We start from the raw sequence: 22,993 nt of genomic DNA on the forward strand, positions 1-22,993 counted from the left end.
AAACACAAGAAAAAAATAAAAAAAATGATTTGAACAATTACAGAGTAACATTCGACCTTCAACTATGTGCAAAACAATGATTATTTTGTTCATTGAAGGAAAAAACTAATTAGAAATAAAGCTAGCTAAGATAACTGGCTTTCAAATTAAAGTAAATAAAATTTCTACGATCTTTTCAGGAAAATAGTTTAACAGAATGTAGTAATACGGTAAGAGTCAATTTATACGGGAACTGGTCTAACGTGTGTTCTATCTAACTTGTGCTTTAATATCCTAATTAGCTGTCTAATCTTTGTGTGGATTCTAAACAACTTTTATCTTTGGGTTTAACCTCACTTGGTGTGTCAGAAAGGTCATAAGAAATTTACCTCCACATTGTGACTGTCCATAGATTTTTTTCTTAATATAGTTTTATTTTGCTTAAAAGTAGTTTTACTCGCTCCATTAGATCTAATTTGCCTTTATGTATAAAGGCCACAGCTTTTCTGGTCAAATTAAGAATCAACATTACATTTGTGTCAATTCTAATTTAGATATATTCAGTATAGCATAAATGGAAATTATTGAAAGTCATTATTGCAGACATTTAAAGATAAAGCTGTAAATGTACAGAACGTTAATAAGATTACAGCCCAAGAGCAAGTGTAACAAACTAACAAGTTGTTTTTTGTGCCAGGCTTTTTAACTAATTTTTGCGGTCAATGTTCTGGAATTTGTTAAAAATAATTATCAAAGGCATCAAGTTTTAACAGTATTTTTGGGATTCTTTCTCTTTCAGCACTATTAATTTTGAGGTGTACATAATTTCTAAAATGTCAAGCAAAAACAGCAAAAAAACAATCAAGAAAGACATGATATTATTCAGGTATTTTTTTGGTGTCCACTTTTTAGCAATGTTGGTTCTTTTTGTCAACAGTTAATAGTGCAGAGGAAACAGAGACAGACAGACAATGACAGCCCATGTAAACAGATGATAAACCCCAACATCATCCCTCAGAAGTCAAATACTTTGCAATTCCAGCTCCCCTTGGTGGTCCATAATAGGAAACTAACTATTTGATTGAGCTAAATCAGCTTATGCTTAGTTGTTTTATTTACATAATTGTATGTCAATGTCTTTTTAAAATGAAGGAAAAAAAGAAAAATCAAAAAATGGAAAAAGGAGAGCAAAGTGGACTGCAGTCTCTGAACTTAATTTCAAAACAGTAGTTTTGACTTGTTGATCCATTAGTCAGCAATCAGACTAGGACAACATATTGTTTCCCAACGTCCATTTAACTTGTTCATATTTCTAGGAAACTGGTATTATATAAAAGCGTTTTTCTATTGTAGTAGTACCTAACCTTAACATCTTTTTTTTTCCCTCTAACATAATTGGGTTCTATTGTATGGTGGTTTGGAAACATTGTATTTTCTTCATTAGAAAGTCTTTGGTGTTAACTGTGGTGAATGGGTTAATGTATGTGTAATTATGATTATTCTTAGGGAAAATGAATCCACAACATTTGAGTTTTATGTGGAGATGTGGTCCCAGTTTTATTAAAACATCAATTTTTAAAGGCTCATACTTTTACATGTACAATTTGTTTTTGAAAAATAAATATAGGTGTCTAACCCAATCTTCTGTAAATTCAGCAATTAGCATTGCAAGGTTTTTCTTATGCAAATAATGTGACTTTGTGAATATTAAAATAATAAGAAATCACATTCTATACTATTTGTCTGATTCAGATCTGAATGCAGATCATCAGATGTTAGGAAAATTGCAAGAATTAATCTTAAATTTTGGCCATTCTTCCCAAATCCCCAAAAATATCTTGCATTATGTCCATTCTTCCCAAATCTCAAAAAATAATCTTGCAATTTGTCTATTCTTCATAAGTCTCAAAAAATAATCTTGCATTTTGTCCATCATTGACAAATCACAAAAAAATAATCTTGCATTTTGTCCATCATTGACAAATCACAAAAAAATAATCTTGCATTTTGTCCATCCTTGACAAATCACAAAAAAATAATCTTGCATTTTGTCCATTCTTCACAAATCGCAAAAATTATCTTGCATTTTTGTCCATTCTTCACAAATCGCATAAATAAATGTACACAATAATTTGTATATATACAGTAGAATTGTAAATTATGATGCTAATGTCATAACTAATTATGATGAAAATTCAGACCATCAGATTATTCACATAAATCTGAAAACAAGTGATATAAAAATGTCACCAAACAAGTAAGCATTGGTTGATTTATGAGAACTTTAGATTGGAAATTCAAAACAACAAAACCATATATCTAGCTTTTATTTGAAAAGTCTGAGATAGTAGATAAACCTGTTGATGGCTTTTATATTAGGGACAGTCAGAGAATATTAAGTTGACCATTTGAGCAAAATGTTGGATTAATTGAAATTAATTGTAAAGTTAGATAGATTCCATAAAAATAATGAATTGGTCATTTTCCAGAAGCGAATTTAGATCGATGGTCATTTACCTCGGACATTTCGATAGAATGGAAGGCTATTTTTTCTACTTCTCTTTCTCCGAGTTATAGAAAGATTTAGAGAGGAATCTTAGTAAATAATGGAAAATGTCCGAACACTAAGCTGCAATGTTTAATTTATATTATTTTGAAAAAGACCCGGTATCCAGAATTGTTTTGTATGTAAATGGATGGAAGCAAGACAGAAATTTCAATTATCCATTCATTATTAACCATGGTCACAAAAGTGGACAACCACAGTTGACCATTGTTTAAAGCACATCAAACCATGGTTTGACCATGGTAATCAATGATCAGCGATGGTAACCATGGTCAACCATAGTTGCAAATGACGGGATACTTTTGTGCAATTTTTGGTCTATTTAGTTTTTCCATACCTAAGCATGATGGTCATGGAAGTTTAAGTGTAATTTTTGGATGGTAGGATATGTAGGGTATATTGAAACAACAATTTAATGACAAAATTAACCAAAATACATTAAGTGGACAATATATAGTCCTCCACAATTCGCCTTTCTAAAATCTTATGTGTTCTGGGTAATATTTTCAAAAGTAAACACCAAAACGTTGTGATTGGTTAAAAAAATTAGGTCCTTAACAATGGAAATTCAACCAATGATATGACATTATTTTCATTTTGGTGAAGGAACAATGTGATTTACCCATAGTCCTTTAGGTTCTGAAACAGTCAATAGACAAGGGTCTATACAAGTTATAATACAACATGTCAAGCTTTTAAGACCATCTGCCATGTTGGATACCTGTCAGCCTCACTCTGATTATTTAAATATAAACTGAATATCAAGTATTTTTAAAACCCACCATCTAAAATTATATCGATTTTAAATATACCTGATTATGCAATTTTGCTTTCTCTAGAATTATTCATTTTTTACATTAAATTTTCAGGAAAATTTCATAGCTGTGGAATAAACTTGATACATTCAAGCTATTTTTAGTGTTATATAAAAGGAATTTAAGAGCATTTCGAAAGGTTGACTGACTTTTGGTGCTAAATTATTTAGTTTGTCTGTTGAGTAACTACAATTTAATGTCTTATGTATCAAGGGACAATGATTTACTAATAAAGATCATCGCCTGGCTCAGGTTGTTGGCTTGGGAAAATAAATGTCCACTAATAGTCTTAGTTGACAAAAACTTGAGAAAATAACAAAGACAAATAAGCTGTTGTGTAACAGTGAGTGAGGATAATATCACCCACGTTTGGTATTTATTTTCCAATGTGATATCGGAGACTTATAGTAAATCTTTTGTCTAATATTGTTGGATGTCTTATTCAATTTTGAATTATCAATATTCTTGTGTCATGGAATTGTATAATTCTTTTAAAAATTTTAGTCATATTTTAAAGGTAGAAAACACTGGAATTTATACCATAGATTATATTTCTTAGATTGGTCTTTCTTTGAGAACCATAAATCAAGCATTCCTTTTGAAATTTGAAAATTTCATGGCAAAAAGGAGGTTGTATTTGATCTTTTGTGATTAAGGAGTTTTGCGGTTCTTGATTTTTAAAAAAAAAAATGGCTCTTTTAACCCAAATAATTCAGTTGATTTTTTCTGCTGATCTACGATTATTTCATTAACACCTGAATTCATAGACAATTAATGTAAAATTGTCATTCAGAATAAGCCAAGTATTTACATATCTCGATAAAATTGAGCTCATTGCTGATGGCCACCTTTTCTACATGGCCCCAATCAAAATCCAGAATTCATGAAGAGTTTTAAGCATATTAGGAATTCATGCCCTTGTCTGTAAGAGAGGTCCATTATGGGGAGGGACTGAATTATTTGAGTTTTGATGCATTATGTAGTTCAATATGTGCAATAACTTGAGAACTGTTCAACCAGTTTGTTTCAAATTTTGTTTCTCATAACAAAATGGAGGCCAATTTCTATTTTAGTTCTATTTTACACTTTTCAGGAGTTGAAGCCCCTTTAGTAGCTATAACAATGACAAGTCTGATTTTAATCATTTCTCTTTTTTCCAGAAGTTATGGCCCCTCAAATGCTATAAAAACATAAGGAAACATTAAGAAAATGAATTTTGCAAAAATCCCACTCGTGTGAAAATTTCATCATTTAACCAGATTTTGATTTTACAAGAGAAATGAATGATATACATTCACTCAAATTGCATATTTTTTCACTTTATTTAGACTCACTTAATGTATGTGAAAATGTATTACTATTAGTTGGAAAATAATTTAAAGTCTTTTGAAATATATCAATGTTCACTGAATTTATTAAACTCTCAGTTTTGGTGTAATAACTTAGAATGAACTACAACTATCGATCAAATCAAATAGTACTCATATGCAATTAAGATAAAAGTAGGGAAAGTTGTGAAAAAAACTAACAATCAAATCAAATAGTCCTCATATGCAATTAACGATAAAAGTAACGAAAGTTGTGAAAAAATATTGCCTGTTGCCAATCATTAATGATATAGTGTTGATTTGATTATCCATTGATGGTGACACCAGCTGTCATTAATCAGTAAGACGTGTTCAAAGAAGTACTTTTCTTCAGGGTACTCATAACTAAATTGTCCTCTCAATAATTTGAACGTCATGAAATTTCGTTTTTGGGAAAGATAAATTGGTCTGAAGGCCATCGTCAAGATAAATTAATTACAAACTGAAGTGTTATTATTGGAGCTATGATTGTTTTGCTCTTAGAGTGACAGTTGTGACAGTCGTGACTGTTCAAACACAAATGATAGACGCTGACTTGTTTATATCTCTATATTTACCATTGCTATTGTAGCTACCAACAGAAAAATTTTGGTTGATGTCGATATATAGATCTGACTTCACTGTTAATAGAAATGTGGTATGATTGCTAATGAGGCACGACGTATATGCACCAAAGACCAAAGGCTGTAAACAGCTACAGGTCACTATATTTCTATGCCAAACTTATAAATACTGTAAATTCAGAAATTATTTCGATGTTTTCATTATTGCGAAAAATGCTACAGAGTTAGAATCGCAATAATTAAAACTCGCATTTGAATTTTTTTTAGTAGAATGAAACAGGATTTTTCTCAAAATTCCAAAAATTTAAATGGTATTTTTGTCCTTAAATGACAAAATCGCAATAATTTCTGAATTTACAGTTTATGTACAAACGTTGGAAATTGCATTGATATATATGAAATATATCAGTATAAGATAAGAAGATATGGTATGATTTGCAATGAGCAACTATCTAACAATCCCCATGGGGGGAATGAAAGCAACTTTATGTGATAGTAAAGCTTTTAACAATGAGCAAACATTCTCCAAACCAGATTTTAGCTGCCATACACTTCACAGCATTCTCAATGTGATTGGAAGCAGTACCTCTGGCAAAGTGAAGTCAGTTGAAATGGTATTGCAAGAAATAAAACTTTTCCCCTGATTAGTTGATTTGGTTTTCAAGGAATAATATTGTAGTTCATCTCAGTAGGACAGTTCAGTTTGCAAAAATTTAATTATCTTGATAACACCAATTAACAAAATCTAGTTTAATTTCCCAGATAAAAGAAAAGCAGAGAAAGCACAGAACATCTAGATTTGAAATCTTCATACCAAAATTTAAAAAAGAATTGACAAGTTGTCTCGATTTCAAATGAATTTATTTACCGATTCAATTTCAAATGAATTTATTTACCTATTCAATGTTTTTTGCATATATTGTATTATATCATGTAGATATGCATTTGGAAGAATTTTTAATGTTTCAAAGACATTTAGGACTTGTTACGTAATCTACATTTTTATGCCCCATTTATTGGCATTATGTTTTCTGGTCTCACTGTGCGTCCGTTCGTCCGTCTGTTTGTTTGTCTGTTCCACTTCATGTTCAAGTTTTTGGTCAAGGTAGTTTTTGATGAAGTTGAAGTCCAATCAACTTGAAACTTAGTAAAGATGTTCCCTATGATATATAATCTTTTTAAAAATCTTTTTAAATTAGAAATTTTATCCCATTTTACAGTCCACTGACCATCGAAAATGATAGTGCGGATGGGGCATTCGTGTACTTAGGACACATTCTTGTTGCATATTGTATTATATCATGTATATATGCATTTGGATGAATTTTTAATGTTTCAAAGACATTTCAGACTTGTTACGTATTTAATCTACGTTTTTTAGTCTTGTAAAAATCTTGTAATTAATTTGTCCTTTTATAGTCACTCCTGATATCTCAGAAAATCATTATTACTCCAATATATGAAGTATAATATAATATGCTATATACATATACATATAATATATCAAAAAGAAGTACCGTCACATGATCCTCAATGGAACAGACAGAATGTCCTATCTAATTAACTATAGTATGTGTTGACATTTAGATAAATACTGATTATGATTGTTGGTGATTCTTACAATCAAGTAAAAAAAATATCTTCTAGTAATTTGGGTGGAAATTTGACACTTTATAATATTTCAAAAGCATTAATAGTGTTGTCATGTTGATATGAAGCAGATCTGTATAATTTTTTTTTAATGACTTATAGAATGGTATCTGGTTATTAATATTTCATAAAATTATCAAACCTTTAGACCTTTTTGAAATGTCACTGCATAATAGATGTATATATTTGATCAAATAAATTCTTTTAGAGTACCAGTGAGAACAAAATAAGAGTGACATTTAAATATTGAACATTTTTGAAATAGAGATATATTATTACATTCCATCAATGCAACAAGTGTGTTATGATATTTCTCCACTTGAGACAGTTAAATTTTTTTATATTTAAAGCATGAGGCTTGTCGAGCTTTTTAAATAGTTTAAATTTAACTGTTAAGAGTAATACACGAGTGGAATCTGTTTCTCTGATGACTTTTATCCTTCCTTTTCAAAATTTTTTATGTGATCCTTCATCAGTTAAGGTTGCCTTTGTGGGGACATCACAATAGGAAATTCAAAAGAAATCAACAAAAATCTAATGTCATAACTATTTTTCCGCCAATCTTTTGCTGAGAACAGATTTGTATACGATTGCAAAAAATGTCGTACAATGCTATCATGTTGTCATCCTTGTCTTCGTCGTTGTCGGAAGACACATTTAGTTTCCAGACAATAACTTTAGTTTTTAAGTGAATAGATCTCTTTAAATTTTTACCAGGAGCTTCAATACTACTAAAGAAAGTTTGGGATTGGTTTTGGGGGTTATGGTCCCAACAGTTCAGGAATTAGGGGCCAAAATAAGCATGTTTGTATTTTCCAGACAATAACCTGTGTTTAAGTGTATGAATCTCTTTGAAATTATACCACAAGTTTTCATACCACAAAAGAATGGTTAGGATTGACTTTGGGGGGTTATGGTTCAAACCATTTAGGAATTAGGGGCAAAAAAGGGGGGAAATCTAGGTTTTTCTGGTTAATTGACAAGTCAGAGAATTAAAAAGCAGTGTAAGGGAGGTAATCCAAATACATTTAAAATACAATTTTGTCTGTTTGGATTTACCTCCCTTACACTAAATTATGTATAAAGAACAGTCAGGTTTTGGACTAGATGCAAAAAAAGGGGGGGAGTGGTAAAACGTATTTGTTTACACTTCATTTCCTTTCAAATGTGTGGTGTAAGACTTTATGTTCATGTGATATCATTTGGGCAATTCGCCTTTTCAGAATCTTAAGAATCATGGGCTATTTCATTATTACCCCAAAATGAAAATAACGTCATGTCATTGGTGGAATTTCCATTGTTTATGATATTTTTAACCAATCATGACGTTTTGGTGTACGCTTTTGAAAATATTATTCAGTAATCATTGCATTAGATTCTGAAACGGTAAATTGCTTCAATATCTTCTTTTCCCTAAAAAAAAATTTAAATGAAAATATCACAGGCATATATACATGTTTATATCATATACCGGTACTTAGACTAAATAACATATGATTTTTACTGTATGATAATACCAATAAATTAACGTAAATTCCATATTTTTCGAATTGGTCCTTAGCGGGCTGATATGAAAAGTTTATCACATGCTTCAACTGTTATCACATGCCTTTCCGTAACTTTATCGCATGGCATTCCGGTGATACTCGGTAAATTCCAGAAAATACACCTCAATGCTATGTTTTCATTGAAAACCATTACAAAGTAGTGTGCAAAACAGTCATTTGGATACTGGAAAGTATATTTTGTGAAATAATAAAAACAAAAACAAAAAACAAAAAAAAAAACAAAAAAAAAAAAAACACAATTTATTAAATAAATGCATTGTTTAAAAGTTTCAAACATAATTTAGAAAGTTACATCAAAAAGTTGCCAAACAGTCTTCATAATATGTGTATTGTTAATTTTTGTTGGTTTTTGTCAATTCGTCCATATTAAAATGTGTTTCTTCTCTGTTGAGGCAAATGATAGAAAAATCTCATATCGAATGTACTAAATTTGGGGTCCGACGACCATGAACTTTTCAATCTTCGAACTTCTATTACAGAACCACGTAAAAAGATCAATATACGAATCAGTTATTTTTCTCCATTGTTGAAGCATATGATAAAAAGATCATAACATGTCATTTTTCATATTGCATGTATTATCAGCCCTCAGTCAATATCAGCCCTTGAGCCATGCGCCTGTTGGGCTGATATTGAACCTAGGGCTGATAATACATGCGATATGAAAAATGCCATGTAATAATCTGATAATATATATTTTAAAAAGTTTCATTTTAAATAAAACTAAAATAATTTAATTTTAATTTCAGCAAACTTTTATGCGACACCATTGGGTCCATAGAAGAAGACAAGAAGGAAAGTGTAAACAGTGTGGAAAAGTAAGAATAATATGTAACTTAATGTCATTAATTTGAATATTGATTGATAGATAGGTGTTTAACACCACTTTCAGCACTAATTTGCTCAGTTTGTATTGATGGAGGAAGCAAGAGTGCCTGGAGAGAATCACAAACTTTGGTAGCAAAATTGACAATGCTATAGTTAATTAAAATTGGAGTTCAAGTGCACCTGTCATGTGTGGGATTTGAATTCACAACCTTAGTGTTGACAGGCTAGTGATACAATAGTTTGACTACTAAGCCAACTCAGCCACGTGACATTTGAATGATATAAAAGATGTATGGTTGATTATTGGAAATTGTGAAAGCAGAAGCAAGGTTTTTAACAAAAAAAAAAAACTTGATTGCCCTGGTCCTAGACCTGATATTATACAATATAAAGACACATTGAAGTGGTATGTTTGCCAATGAGACAGTTATATACCCAAGAGACTAAAGGACAAGGATAAAAACAATTATATGACCTTCAGTAATAAGCAAAACCCACACCACATTAAATAAGCTATAAATGACCCAAACATGAAAAATGTGAAATAATGAAAGACGGATTTATGCTTAAAGCAATATATCATTATAGATAGCAAAGAAAAAAATATCAAAGTTAAGGCACTTAAAGAATGTGACAAAGTTAAACATGAAAATGAATGATCAAATTTATGATTTTGTATGCCATTCTATATTCTGCTTTGTATAAAACAAATGCAAACTTTAAATACAGTTCTAAACCAGATAAAAAATTATATAAAAAAGTATAGATTTAGAAGACAACAAGAATGAATTTCAATTCTATTAGCTAAGAACTTTACCAAATACATGTATTCTTATTCTGAAGTCCAAAGTTAACAGGGCTGCCATTTTTTCCATTTTCCTTTGATCTATTGTTTTTCTCTTTGATCTTTTGTATTTCGGCCAAATCTCATGCATTTGCTTCATGAAGAGTTGGCAGAACTGAAATAAAATTGAGAATGGAAATGGGGAATGTGTCAAAGAGACAACAACCCAACCATAGAAAAAACAACATCAGAAGGTCACCAACAGGTCTTCAATGTAGCGAGAAATTCCCGCACCCGGAGGCGTCCTTCAGCTGGCCCCTCAACAAATATATACTAGTTCAGTGATAATGAACGCCATACTAATTTCCAAATTGTACACAAGAAACTACTTTAAAATAATACAAGACTAACAAAGGCCAGAGGCTCCTGACTTGGGACTGGTGCAAAAATGCGGCGGGGTTAAACATGTTTATGAGATCTCAACCCTCCCCCTATACCTCTAGCCAATGTAGAAAAGTAAACGCATAACAATACACACATTTAAAATTCAGTTCAAGAAAAGTCCGAGTCTGATGTAGAAGATGTAACCAAAGAAAATAAATAAAATGACAATACATAAATACATCAGACTACTAGCAGTTAACTGACATCATGGAAATGCCAGCTCCAGACTTCAATTAAACTGATTGAAAGATTATGATTTCATCATATGAATATCAGGCACAATCCTTCCCGTTAGGGGTTTAGTATCATACCATCATAACATATATTAGAAGAACATAACCCGTGTCATGCCAACAACTGGTTTTTTAATAAATGTGTTTAGTTACCATGCAAAGACCCTATAAGTGAATCAATATTAACGCCAAAATATGCAATCTTTAATGACCTGACAACAGTATCGTAACTAAGTATTCATACATATAGGATCTTAAAATGCATAGAAAATGTGCTGCAGCTGTAAAAGATAAACATGTCATATATAATATATACTGTATCTATATATGGATATAAACATGTCATATATAATATATACTGTATCTATATATGGATATAAACATGTCATATATAATATATACTGTATCTATGTATGGATAATTTGTAACCTTTATTGCAGACATATAACAAATAAAATGAATTAGAGAGGCAAGGCTGCATTGCTTCCTTATTCCGTTTATTTTCAAAAATAGTACAGTCTATAAAATCAGAAAAAAAAAGCATTTACAACAAAATATTTCACCATGTCTAGGGGACATCTTAGCCAATCCCTGGATTCTCGCTTGATTTTTGCAACAAACACAATTATTAGATGTGAAAGATACAAAAGGTGTAAATTATGTTTTTGACAAAGACATTTTTTTTTTTTTTTATTTTCTGTTTCAGTCATTCCAGCAAAGATTTGCCTTCCAAAGTAAGGTTAGTATTCTTCATATTATCAAAAAATTTAGTAAACACGTAAGAATGTAAAGATCTATTAAGGACTAAGCCAAAATTTAACAAGATTAAGGTAAATATTTGCTATAGAAATTGAACTTCTGTAAAAATGTTGCTTGAAATTGATGACTGCTATCATAGGATTGGAGTACATTATATTAAACACTGCAAAAACAATACTACTGGTTTTAAGGTAAAAACTGGCAAATAAAACCCATTGCAAAATAACCTGTTATATAGGGTTAATGCATGAATAATGGAGAATATTGTCCCGAGCAGAATTTTATATTGCAAGAGCTTGTGAGTGCAATATTCGTTCTACGAGGGACAATATTCCCCAATATTCATGCAATAACCCTTTTATTGTATAGCAATATAATATTTGAAAGTAAAAATTGGTTTAAACTAAGATTTTATCGTTGATGACGTCATGAATTCTGAAGATTAATGCACTAGTGCAATATTGGAATTTATTGAACGCTAACTTTTGGTTACTTTCTGTGGGAAATATTATATTGCTATGCAATAATACTTACTGTATATTGCCTTTGTTAAAAAAAACATTTCTATTGTCAATTTTTTAATTAGGGCAGACTAAAAAGCAAGGGAAAACCCCCTTTTAAAGGACAAAACTTTTCTGCAATGAAGGCCTTTCTATGCACTTATTCTGATATTTGCAGATGTGATATATCTTGAAAAAAAGAAATAATAAGTTGCTTGAAACCTACAGATTTTAACCTATTCGTTTAATGACTAAGTTTATAATGTCCCTTCCGGTATCTTTCGCCCCTCTTTTATAATGACAGATCAGTTTTGTTTTCCATATATCTTATCTCTGTCTGTGAAAGAGGCTGTAAGGTTGACTTCGGTGTATGTTTTCAAAATTTATTATAAGAATCTATTATTGAATTATTTTGTTTCTGAAAGCATTGTATAAATTTTGACAGAAGAAAATAATGACCAGATTGAAAAAAAGAATCAAATGATATATGATTGACGGGAATTTGATTTGATTAATTATAAGACTATTCATGGCTTTTCTGGTTTTTAAATGTCTTTTTACTCCTAGTGATTACTTATTGTGGAAGGAAGCTAAATTCAAACAAGAATTTGACTAAATCATACAAAGGTTTACAATTAGTGTTGTCCAGTTTTCTTAGAATCTGATTCAGTTGTTTTTACGTGTTGTTATATTAGATTACAGGCCATTCATTAGGAGGCGGTACCCGGTACTTTTACCCTCCTATGCTATTGACAAGTACCGCCTAAATGTAGAAATTTTTATATAAGATATTCATGGAATAAATTGAAAAGTACCACCTAGAAACGTGGAAAGTACCAGTCAACATGAAAGATAATGAAACCCCTGAGATTATAATATGACATCTTGTTTTTGTATGTTCCATTTTGAAAAAAAAAAACATTAATGACAAACAGAAAATTTCACAGTATGGTACTTTTGTTAATAGCCTCATTTGATGTAGATTTCAAACAACAAAATCTGTATCATTTTTTTTTTTCGAAATATAGGCTTAAAAAAATTTAATATACAGAAGGATACCATGATAGAATTAATAAAATATTATAAGGCCATTATTTTTGTGTAAAAAATAGAGTTAAAACAGAGTTCTTGAAAACTGGTGGTCCGAATGATTTGATCACCAAAATTTCCAAAGGACCACCACCATCTTGATATTTTGCAATAGAAATAATAGTGAGGACCAGCAGATTTCTTCAAATCAACCAGGGGAAAAAAAAGATTTTAAGAACTGTTTCAAATGTAATCCGAAATTTTCATTAAGATATAGGCAAAAGTGCAACAAACAAAACATGCATATCAATTAAGTCATGCACATATCCAATTAAACACAGAAAGCACAAGTTCGCCTAGATTAAATCATATTTATTTAAACACACTTGGTTTAGAAGAGGACCTCCAGTTAATTGGGTTAAACATGTTACAGCTAATTTCCTAATGCTTGTAGAGTAAAACTTTGGTATGCTTGCTTGCTCTGTTTGTATAAATGCTAAATCAAGCTTTGTAATCATTTGATTGACATCTTTAAACAACATTTTTAACCCGTAAATATTATATTTAAATTTGATTGGACATTATCCCAATGAAATTGTACAATATACAAACTAAGCAAGCAAGCTATCTAAAGTCTTGCTCTGCATGCATTAGGAAATAAGCTGTAAATGCCCTAAGCCCAGGAAAATGAGTACAGGTTAGAAGAAAAAGCTTGATTTAAACCTCCTTGATTATATACACAGCATTCAATTTGTCTATGACCTATTTAATAAAAATGTCGTCTGACAAGACCGATCAACAATTCAATGTATATACTGTGTAGGTGTTCCCATCCTGTATTTTACGGAAGATTTTTTTAAAATCATTACATTAATGGACTTTTTGACTTTTTCAATGCCTCATTAGGAATCAGACAGAATTTGTAACCTTCAATAATGATATTTATATTGTAAAAGTACAGTTCTAATTTATACTGATTAATGAATAGTAGACACTTATATGTTATAGAAGATATGCTTATACATAGTTCGATTTCATTTACACTCTTGAGTAGTCATTATTTTAGTATTTTGCAAGGATGTTGAAATCAAACTACTGTGATTTCAGAAATTAGTGTGTGCATTTATTATTGCGATTTTGTAATTTTAGACTAAAATGCGATTTATATTTTTGCAATATTGAGAAAATTCTTATATAAGTCATACAAAAATTATCAAAATGCAAGTTTAAATTATTGCGATTATAACTCTGTCTCATTTTTTGCAATAATAAAAACATCCCAATAATTTCTGAATTTACAGTATTATAACATGTAAAGCACTAAAGTTTATAAAATATTTATACTAAGAAAAGCATAATTTTAAAGAATACATAACAAACTAATAGCACATCTCATTGTTTCATTAAGAAAAGGTCTTCATGCATTTAGGAAATAATTTAAGGGGCTACAGGACCTTTTCGAGTCTTTGGACATAAAATGCTCTTCAGGCATACATAATTTAAATCCTGGTAATAGGGATTTTGTTTTTATTACTAACAAATAGATCACAGCACAATTTTTGTTTTGTTTCATGGATACCTAGACATATATGTAATAATAAATCCATCATCGAAGAAAAAAAATAGGTTGCACATATTTGAACTATTGTTATTGTTTTCTTCTTCAGGAAATCATTGCAATTAGTTGTTCGTGGTGTAAAGCTGCCTACCATAACAAGACATCATGTTTTATGATGCAACAGATAGAGGAACAGTGCAGTCTGGGGCCACATCAAAGTATTATTGTGCCACCATCGTGGATTATAAAACTACCAAAGAAAGTGAGTATAAACATTGCAGTCTTGGGCCCAATCAAAGTATTATTATGTCACCATTGTGGATTATAAAACTACCATAGAAAGTGAGTATAAACATTTCAGTCTTGGGCCCAATCAAAGTATTATTATGTCACCATTGTGGATTATTAAACTACCAAAGAAAAGGAGTATAAACAGTGCAGTTAGGGGCCACATCAAAGTATTATTATGTCACCATTGTGGATTATTAAACTACCAAAGAAAATGAGTATAAACAGTGCAGTTAGGGGCCACATCAAAGTATTATTGTGCCACCATCATGGATTATAAAACTACCAAAGAAAGTGAGTATGAATAGTGCAGTCAGGGGCTACATCAAAGTATTATTGTGCCACCATCAGGGACTATTAAACTACCAAAGAGAGTGAGTATAAACATTGCAGTCTTGGGCCCAATCAAAGTATTATTGTGTCACCATTGTGGATTATAAAACTACCAAAGAAAGTGAGTATAAACATTGCAGTCTTGGGCCCAATCAAAGTATTATTATGTCACCATTGTGGATTATAAAACTACCATAGAAAGTGAGTATAAACATTTCAGTCTTGGGCCCAATCAAAGTATTATTATGTCACCATTGTGGATTATTAAACTACCAAAGAAAAGGAGTATAAACAGTGCAGTTAGGGGCCACATCAAAGTATTATTATGTCACCATTGTGGATTATTAAACTACCAAAGAAAATGAGTATAAACAGTGCAGTTAGGGGCCACATCAAAGTATTATTGTGCCACCATCATGGATTATAAAACTACCAAAGAAAGTGAGTATGAATAGTGCAGTCTGGGGCTACATCAAAGTATTATTGTGCCACCATCAGGGACTATTAAACTACCAAAGAGAGTGAGTATAAACAGTGCAGTCTGTGGCCACATCAAAGTATTATTGTGCCACCATCAGGGATTATTAAACTACCAAAGAAAGTGAGTATGAATAGTGCAGTCTGGGGCTACATCAAAGTATTATTGTGCCACCATCAGGGACTATTAAACTACCAAAGAGAGTGAGTATAAACAGTGCAGTCTGTGGCCACATCAAAGTATTATTGTGCCACCATCAGGGATTATTAAACTACCAAAGAAAGTAAGTATGAACAGTGCAGTCTGGGGCCACATCAAAGTATTATTGTGCCACCATCAGGGACTATTAAACTACCAAAGAGAGTGAGTATAAACAGTGCAGTCTGTGGCCACATCAAAGTATTATTGTGCCACCATCAGGGATTATTAAACTACCAAAGAAAGTGAGTATAAAAAGTGCAGTCTGTGCCCACATCAAAGTATTATTGTGCCACCATTAGGGACTATTAAACTACCAAAGAAAGTGAGTATGAACAGTAGATTGAAAGGATGAGTTTGATAACAGAATTAAGAGAGATATAAAAGGGGGGAGAGAGAGAGAGAGAGAGCTGGAGTAGATTTCAAAGTACAAGAGTGTAACCATCTTGAATTATAAAACTACCAAAGGCAGAATTTGAAAAAAGAATCTATACCAAAATTTATTGAAATAAACTCATGGTCTAGACAAATGGAAAGGATATTTGAATTCATACTATATATATATATATATATATAAGAATAAGGAGACCGTTATCCTAGAAGACCAAAGGACAAACAGTTGTATGAAAAATGTGTAGAAGTTGACAATACACTACTTAATGCTTTTGAAAACTCGACAGCAATACACTACTAAATGCTATTGAAAACTTGACAGCAATACACTACTAAATGCTATTGAAAACTCGACAGCAATACACTACTAAATGCTATTGAAAACTAGACAGCAATACACTACTAAATGCTATTGAAAACTAGACAGCAATACACTGCTAAATGCGATTGAAAACTAGACAGCAATACACTGTGAAATGCTATTGAAAACTAGACTATTTTAAACTATAAACTTAACCTACTAAGTAACATGTACCTGAAAATAGTATAAACAAAATAATAGAAAACATGATAGTTAACATATTTGATTCCAAATGAACTACCTTGAATCATCTTTGTTTAATAAAAGTATATATTTGATCTATATGTACTTGGTAATCAGGTGAAATAATAACATTTTAATATGACCTTGTTCTAGTTCTACATTGTAAAACCAGAGAAGGATGAGATTTTGCCATTCCTTTAATATAATATTTCTGTCAGTTTCAATAATGGATAATGAAAATAAAGAACCAACAAATGGATGATACATCCTTTGATGGTAGGGCTTTAATTAAAATCTGACTTTAATAATAAAAGTCTTCTAATGAACAATGGATAAAAGGATCTTTCCACCCAGTTTATTAGCTTTGTTAATTTGATTATATCTCATAAAGTTACTTAATACTAATAATTTGCCCTTGTAATGCTACAGGAAGGTTTTAGAAAGAAAAAAAATTAATGTATCCATTAGATATTATTGAAAAGTCAGTGGTGGATCAATTTTTTTGTCTGTTTTTTTTTTTTATATACATATATGTAAATTATGAAGAATGTTAAGAAGAGTTAAATAAAAATATAGTGTTTTTTGTATGCAGTACATTTTGTGAGGTCTCAAGGTCATACATGTTGTTGTTTCAAAGAGTTTTTTAACAGACAATATACCTGACTAATAGCAATATCACACTAATCCAAGGGCATTAACTAGAATAACGATGGAAGCCTATCTTGAGTTTTTTGGGTAAATATTGGAAAAATCATATTGAATACATGTACTGTATATATTTTAAGTTTTACCGGAAAAAAAGTTAGAGATAAATGTGTTAATCTTTGTCAATAAAAGTTTATATATTGATCATAATTTTTGTAATCATTAACTTCATTTTTGTATTTCTATATTTCATATTCCAATTATTATACATTGCTGTTTCATTTCAGGGGTCTTTCAAATCTTCTTTACGGAAGAAACGACGATCTTCTATAAAGAAGAAAAAAGCGAAAGAAGAACACAGACCATTTATTATCAAGCCAATCCCTTCACCGCTACTCAAACCTCTTCTTGTTTTCATTAATCCTAAAAGTGGGGGTAACCAAGGGGCAAAACTGTTACACAAGTTTTGTTGGTGGTTAAACCCTCGACAGGTGTTTGATTTAAGTCAAGGTGGACCAAGATTTGGGTACGCAAAAGTATTTTTATTTATGACTGATCTAATGTAAACCAACTTATTTTCATAGACACCTTATACTCCTTTCTAGGCGACTTCTTGATGATTTATTTTTGAGATTTCTAATTTCCATGATGTATTTATGAAGGGAAAGGTCAAAGGTTTAGAAGCTTTCAATAATTTATATTTGCATTAGTTTTCTGCTCACAAAAAATAGCTAGTTTACAGTTATACATTGATGAATTTTCAAAAATAAATGATCAAGGGAGATAATTCACAGAACTTTTGTTGAATTTTTAAGAATTGTTTATTTGCTTTATCATTTAGAGATAAGACAATTTTGGCACCACTTACAATAAATGCATATGTCATGAAAAAAGTGCCAAAGTTACATACTTGTTTAGAACTAAGAATTATGTTCTGATACTGTAAACCAACTTATTTTCGCGGATACTTTATTTCATGTTTTACCAATTCTAGTTCATTTCGCGCCTTTTAAAATTCACGATTTTCTTATTTTACTTGTTGTAGATTAATAACGATTTACTTATTCACGACAATTTATATTCACGTTATTTTTCTCCTCGTGAAAGTCGCAAAAATAAATCACTCACGAAAATAAGTTGGTTTACAGTATTCAAATCTCATTTGGACATAACAATAAGAATAAGAAGATGTGGTATGAATGTCAAGAGACCAGAGACTAAATGAGGTAGAAATCCCATTATAGCCTTCAATAATGAGCAAAACCCATACTGCAAAATTAGCTTTAAAGGACTGTGATTGACAAATGTAAAACAATACAAACTAGAAAACTAACGGCCAGATTCATGTCTGATGATCAAAACAATGACTGAAAAACAAATATGATATAAAGCAACAAACAACAACCACTTAATTACAGGCTCCGGATAAACAGAATGTTTAGGGGTTTAAGCATGTTAATGAGGGCTCAAACATTTCCCTATTTAACCTTGGACAGTGGTACAGCAGAGCATTTATACTGCTATACATTGTGCATCCTGTCAAATGCATTTAAAAGCAAAAGCAAGTTTTGACCTATCTCATCTCGACAGTAATTATTATGCCAATATTACCTGCTGATTCAGTAATTCTTTTAGTTGATAAATGAATATTTTAAACTGAAATTGATGTCAACAGTAATGCTGAAATGAATCAAACACTGATACTGTTTTAACAGATGATGCATTTAATGTAAAATTACTAAGAACACTAATTTCTTTCATTACTTCTTGTATAAAACTTAAAACCACAGCTGCGACCAATGTTATGTTTTTGTCAATATCATAACACATATTAGATGATATAACATAAAAGCATTATAGTTAAATGGTGCTTTGGTGCAAATAAGACACTTTCCTAAAGATAACAGTCAAAGGTTACATGCACCTGTGTGAGCCACTGATGTAACTATGCCTCTCAAACATTTTACTTTGTTAACTATCCACTCAATCACCTGACAAATTATCAATCACAACAACTATCCACCCAATCACCAGACAAATTATCAATCACAACAACAACACACAAAGTACAACATATTTTCAATTTAAAAATATTAATGTCATTTATTCAGGTGGATAAAACACTTGTCTACCAAGTCTCCAAAACCAAAGAATAAAAAATAGCTTGCTTGCGCCTATGTAGAAATCACCCTATTAAAACATTACAAAGAATTGACACTGCATGCAAATGTTACCACATATATAAAAAAGAAGATGTGGTATAATTGCCAATGAGACAACTATCCACAAAAGACCAAAATGACACAGACATTAACAACTGTAGGTCACCTTACGGCCTTCAATGATGAGCAAAGCCCATACTGCATAGTCAGCTATAAAAGGCCCCAAAATGAGTATGTAAATCAATTCAAACGAGAAAACTAATGGCCTTTCTTATGTACAAAAAATGAATGAAAAACAATATGTAACACATAAACAAACGACAACCACTGAAATACAGGCTCCTGACTTGGGAAATACTAGTTTGATACTTTTGCACACAAGTAAATAATTTCCATGACTTTAGATGCCTTTTCATATTTTTACTTCAGAAGTAAAAGAAAGAGGGGTAATTGTCTGCAATGGTAAAAATTGTGTCAAGCAATAGCAAGACAAATGGTTTTTTTTGACAATTCTAAGTCCTACTTCTCCTTTGTTATGTTATTATACTGTATAAATTTATCATGTATTTAAGGAATGACTGTAATATTTATTCTGTCTATGAAGATTTAACATAAAAAAATGTGGTGCACACTGAATAACGGGCGTAGCGGGTTATTTATTATAAATTTTTAATGGGAGTAAATCATGAAAAAACGTTGATGACGTCAAGGTCACATGACAAAATTATGTCTATGGGCTGATAAACAAAACGACGTCAGCCAATCAGAAAACATGTTACATCCAAAATTAAATTATTAAAGAATAACATGATTTGATTATTTTTTTCAGTCTTGAGATGTACAAAAAAGTGCCTAATTTACACATACTGGCATGTGGAGGAGATGGTACCGTTGGTTGGATCTTATCTGTGATAGACAGTTTGGGGATACATCCGGCTCCCCCTGTCGCTATTATGCCTCTCGGTACTGGAAATGATCTCTCAAGAACCCTTAACTGGGGCGGGGTAAGTTGTCTGTCCCCCTGTTGCTGCAAGCCTCTCTGTACTGGTAGTACTTCTGACTTTTACATCTCTTCCAATAATGCTTGTTAGACTAAAAAATTTATGTACATGTATCGATGTTTATAAGTGCATACTTTACAAATTTTCTGAATCTTTTATGAAATGCTTTAAGACACTTAAATTATTGTAGTGGGTCTCATTGGGGTCTAAGCATGACTCGGGCTTGCCAATTTTTGTAAGCTTGACAGGTGAAAGTCAAATTATTGTGCCGTGAAAAGGGGAAATCAAGTCTAGCGGGACACAGGAATTTACAAAGAAATGAGAATTACATGAGTAAATAGTGTTAGCGGGATACGGGAACGTGACAAAACAGTAAGCGGGATCAGGGATCAGAACCCCCCAATGAGACCCCCATTGTAGATCTTCCTGGTTTTAACTGGTATTGTGTTGCTCAGTCTATAGTGTTTTATGATTTGTTGTTTGTCTTGTCTTGTCAACATGATTTGGATTTTACTATGGTATTTTTGCCTTTTCTACGACTTAAGATTTTTTATTGTCTTTGATGTCTTTTTATTATTATTTTATTATTGTAAGTCTTCATAAGCCTACAGCTTGATTCTTGCATTTATAGTTTATTTCAGATTAGAAACTAATTCTATACACACGTTTTCATGAAAAAAACATAATTTCAGTGTTTTTAGTTATAACATAGATACAATAAAAAAAGAATGAAGTTTTGAAAGAAATGAATCAAAACTGGTAAATTAGTTCTTTAATTTATCATTTAAATGTGTAAAAAGTAAGAAGTATTAAAAATTTGAAAACCTGAAGAATCCAGCAATTTCCTTATTGGAATAAATTGTTCTTTGAAAGTTTAAATCCAAACGTATAAGGTTTACAAAACTATTATGCAATAGTTATATGATAGTTCTTTGATTTCCCCAGATATTACATCTCTTCTTCTACATAAATGAAAATAAATGTTCTGAAAATTGATCTTGAGAAATGTTTGCCCAGAGGTTGTCATAAGGTATATTGTCTTCTATTGAAAAGCTAGGAAATTATATTTTCCTCCCTTGAAGGAATTTTGTAATTATCGGTTCATAAATTCAAAGCTTTCCTGAGTGCTGATTTTATTTTTTAACTTCAAGCCTCTGATAAATGATTCCTTCAAAACTTATTGGAATTAAGATACTTTATTATTTTAATTTCCTGTTAAGATTATTGTGATTTAGAATGAGGCCAGATAGGAAAAGATATCAGGTTTCCCAAACTTACCCAAATTTGAGCTCTAATTTTGATGAATTTTATCATGTTTTGTTTTCTCTCCCTAGGGATATACTGATGAACCTATATCAAAGATTCTAAACTATGTTGAAGAGGGCCAAGTTGTACAGTTAGATAGGTAAAATATTTATATATGCTAAAATTTATCACATTAAAAATGAAGTGGCATGGTAGGATTGCCAATGAGGCAACAATCCATTAAAGACTATATGATATATATACAATATTCAAAATGATAATACAAGAAAGAGAAATGAAAACATACCAGCACAGATACTGGAATATATATTCAAAACCATCAGGATATAGTAAAAACCTAAACAACTGAGAACTAACGCTGCAGCAGTATGATCCAGAAGAACCTCTTCTTTGAAATGATATGGATTTTTCTTGTGGCAAAAGTTTCCACCAATAACTTTGTTAGTTATTCAAACAACAGGAATATTGTGTCATGAAACTTGGCTGATTTTTCATTGTAAATACATTCACAATGTCAGGAATATTTTCTTATTAACATGAAGAGTGTGTGACCCATATTCGCATCAACATTTGTTCATTTCCACTTACATGCAACCTACATTCGAATATTTGGAACTTTTTTTGTTGGTTTCAGAAAATTTACTATATGAAAAAAATGTTTGATAAAGGAACTATCTTCAAAACATTGGTAAATTGTTATAAATAATGGCAACAATAGTATACTGCTGTTCGCATGGTTGTCATAGAAATCTTACAGAATTGCCCAAATCATTTAAAACACCTGCATATTTCTTTATATATGCGAGTTACCTTGGAAATGGGGTAAAGAGGAATATCAACTGTACGAACATTAAAAACAATCTTTAACATCTATTTAGGCAAGTATTGGGTAAAGGCACACACATTTTACAGAAATAATAGCAAAACGGTGACAATGTGTCCACAGCGAATATGCGCCACCACCTCTACATTCATGGTTTTGGATTTTATTTAACTCAGGCAAACAAAGTCGGGATTTCTTTATCTGTTGTCTGTCAATGTG

The 22,993-nt window shown here is 31.1% G+C and overlaps 1 protein-coding gene across 22 annotated transcripts in view; it reads left to right on the forward strand.

The window, feature by feature from the left end:
• LOC143047612 (diacylglycerol kinase zeta-like) overlaps positions 1–22,993 on the forward strand; it is a 198,552-nt gene that overhangs the window by 147,303 nt on the left and 28,256 nt on the right. For 18 of the 22 annotated variants that reach the window (XM_076220766.1, XM_076220768.1, XM_076220767.1 and 15 more), the window contains 7 exons: positions 180–209; positions 9,258–9,326; positions 11,504–11,536; positions 14,753–14,905; positions 17,810–18,048; positions 20,514–20,688; positions 22,020–22,090. In XM_076220766.1, the coding sequence (XP_076076881.1) occupies positions 180–209; positions 9,258–9,326; positions 11,504–11,536; positions 14,753–14,905; positions 17,810–18,048; positions 20,514–20,688; positions 22,020–22,090 (770 nt within the window). The remainder of the gene's footprint in view (positions 1–179; positions 210–9,257; positions 9,327–11,503; positions 11,537–14,752; positions 14,906–17,809; positions 18,049–20,513; positions 20,689–22,019; positions 22,091–22,993) is intronic. The other 4 variants (XM_076220754.1, XM_076220757.1, XM_076220775.1 and 1 more) reach the window with 1 other exon arrangement.

This window comes from Mytilus galloprovincialis, chromosome 10 (assembly GCF_965363235.1).
Source record: "Mytilus galloprovincialis chromosome 10, xbMytGall1.hap1.1, whole genome shotgun sequence".
NCBI lineage: Eukaryota > Metazoa > Mollusca > Bivalvia > Mytilida > Mytilidae > Mytilus > Mytilus galloprovincialis.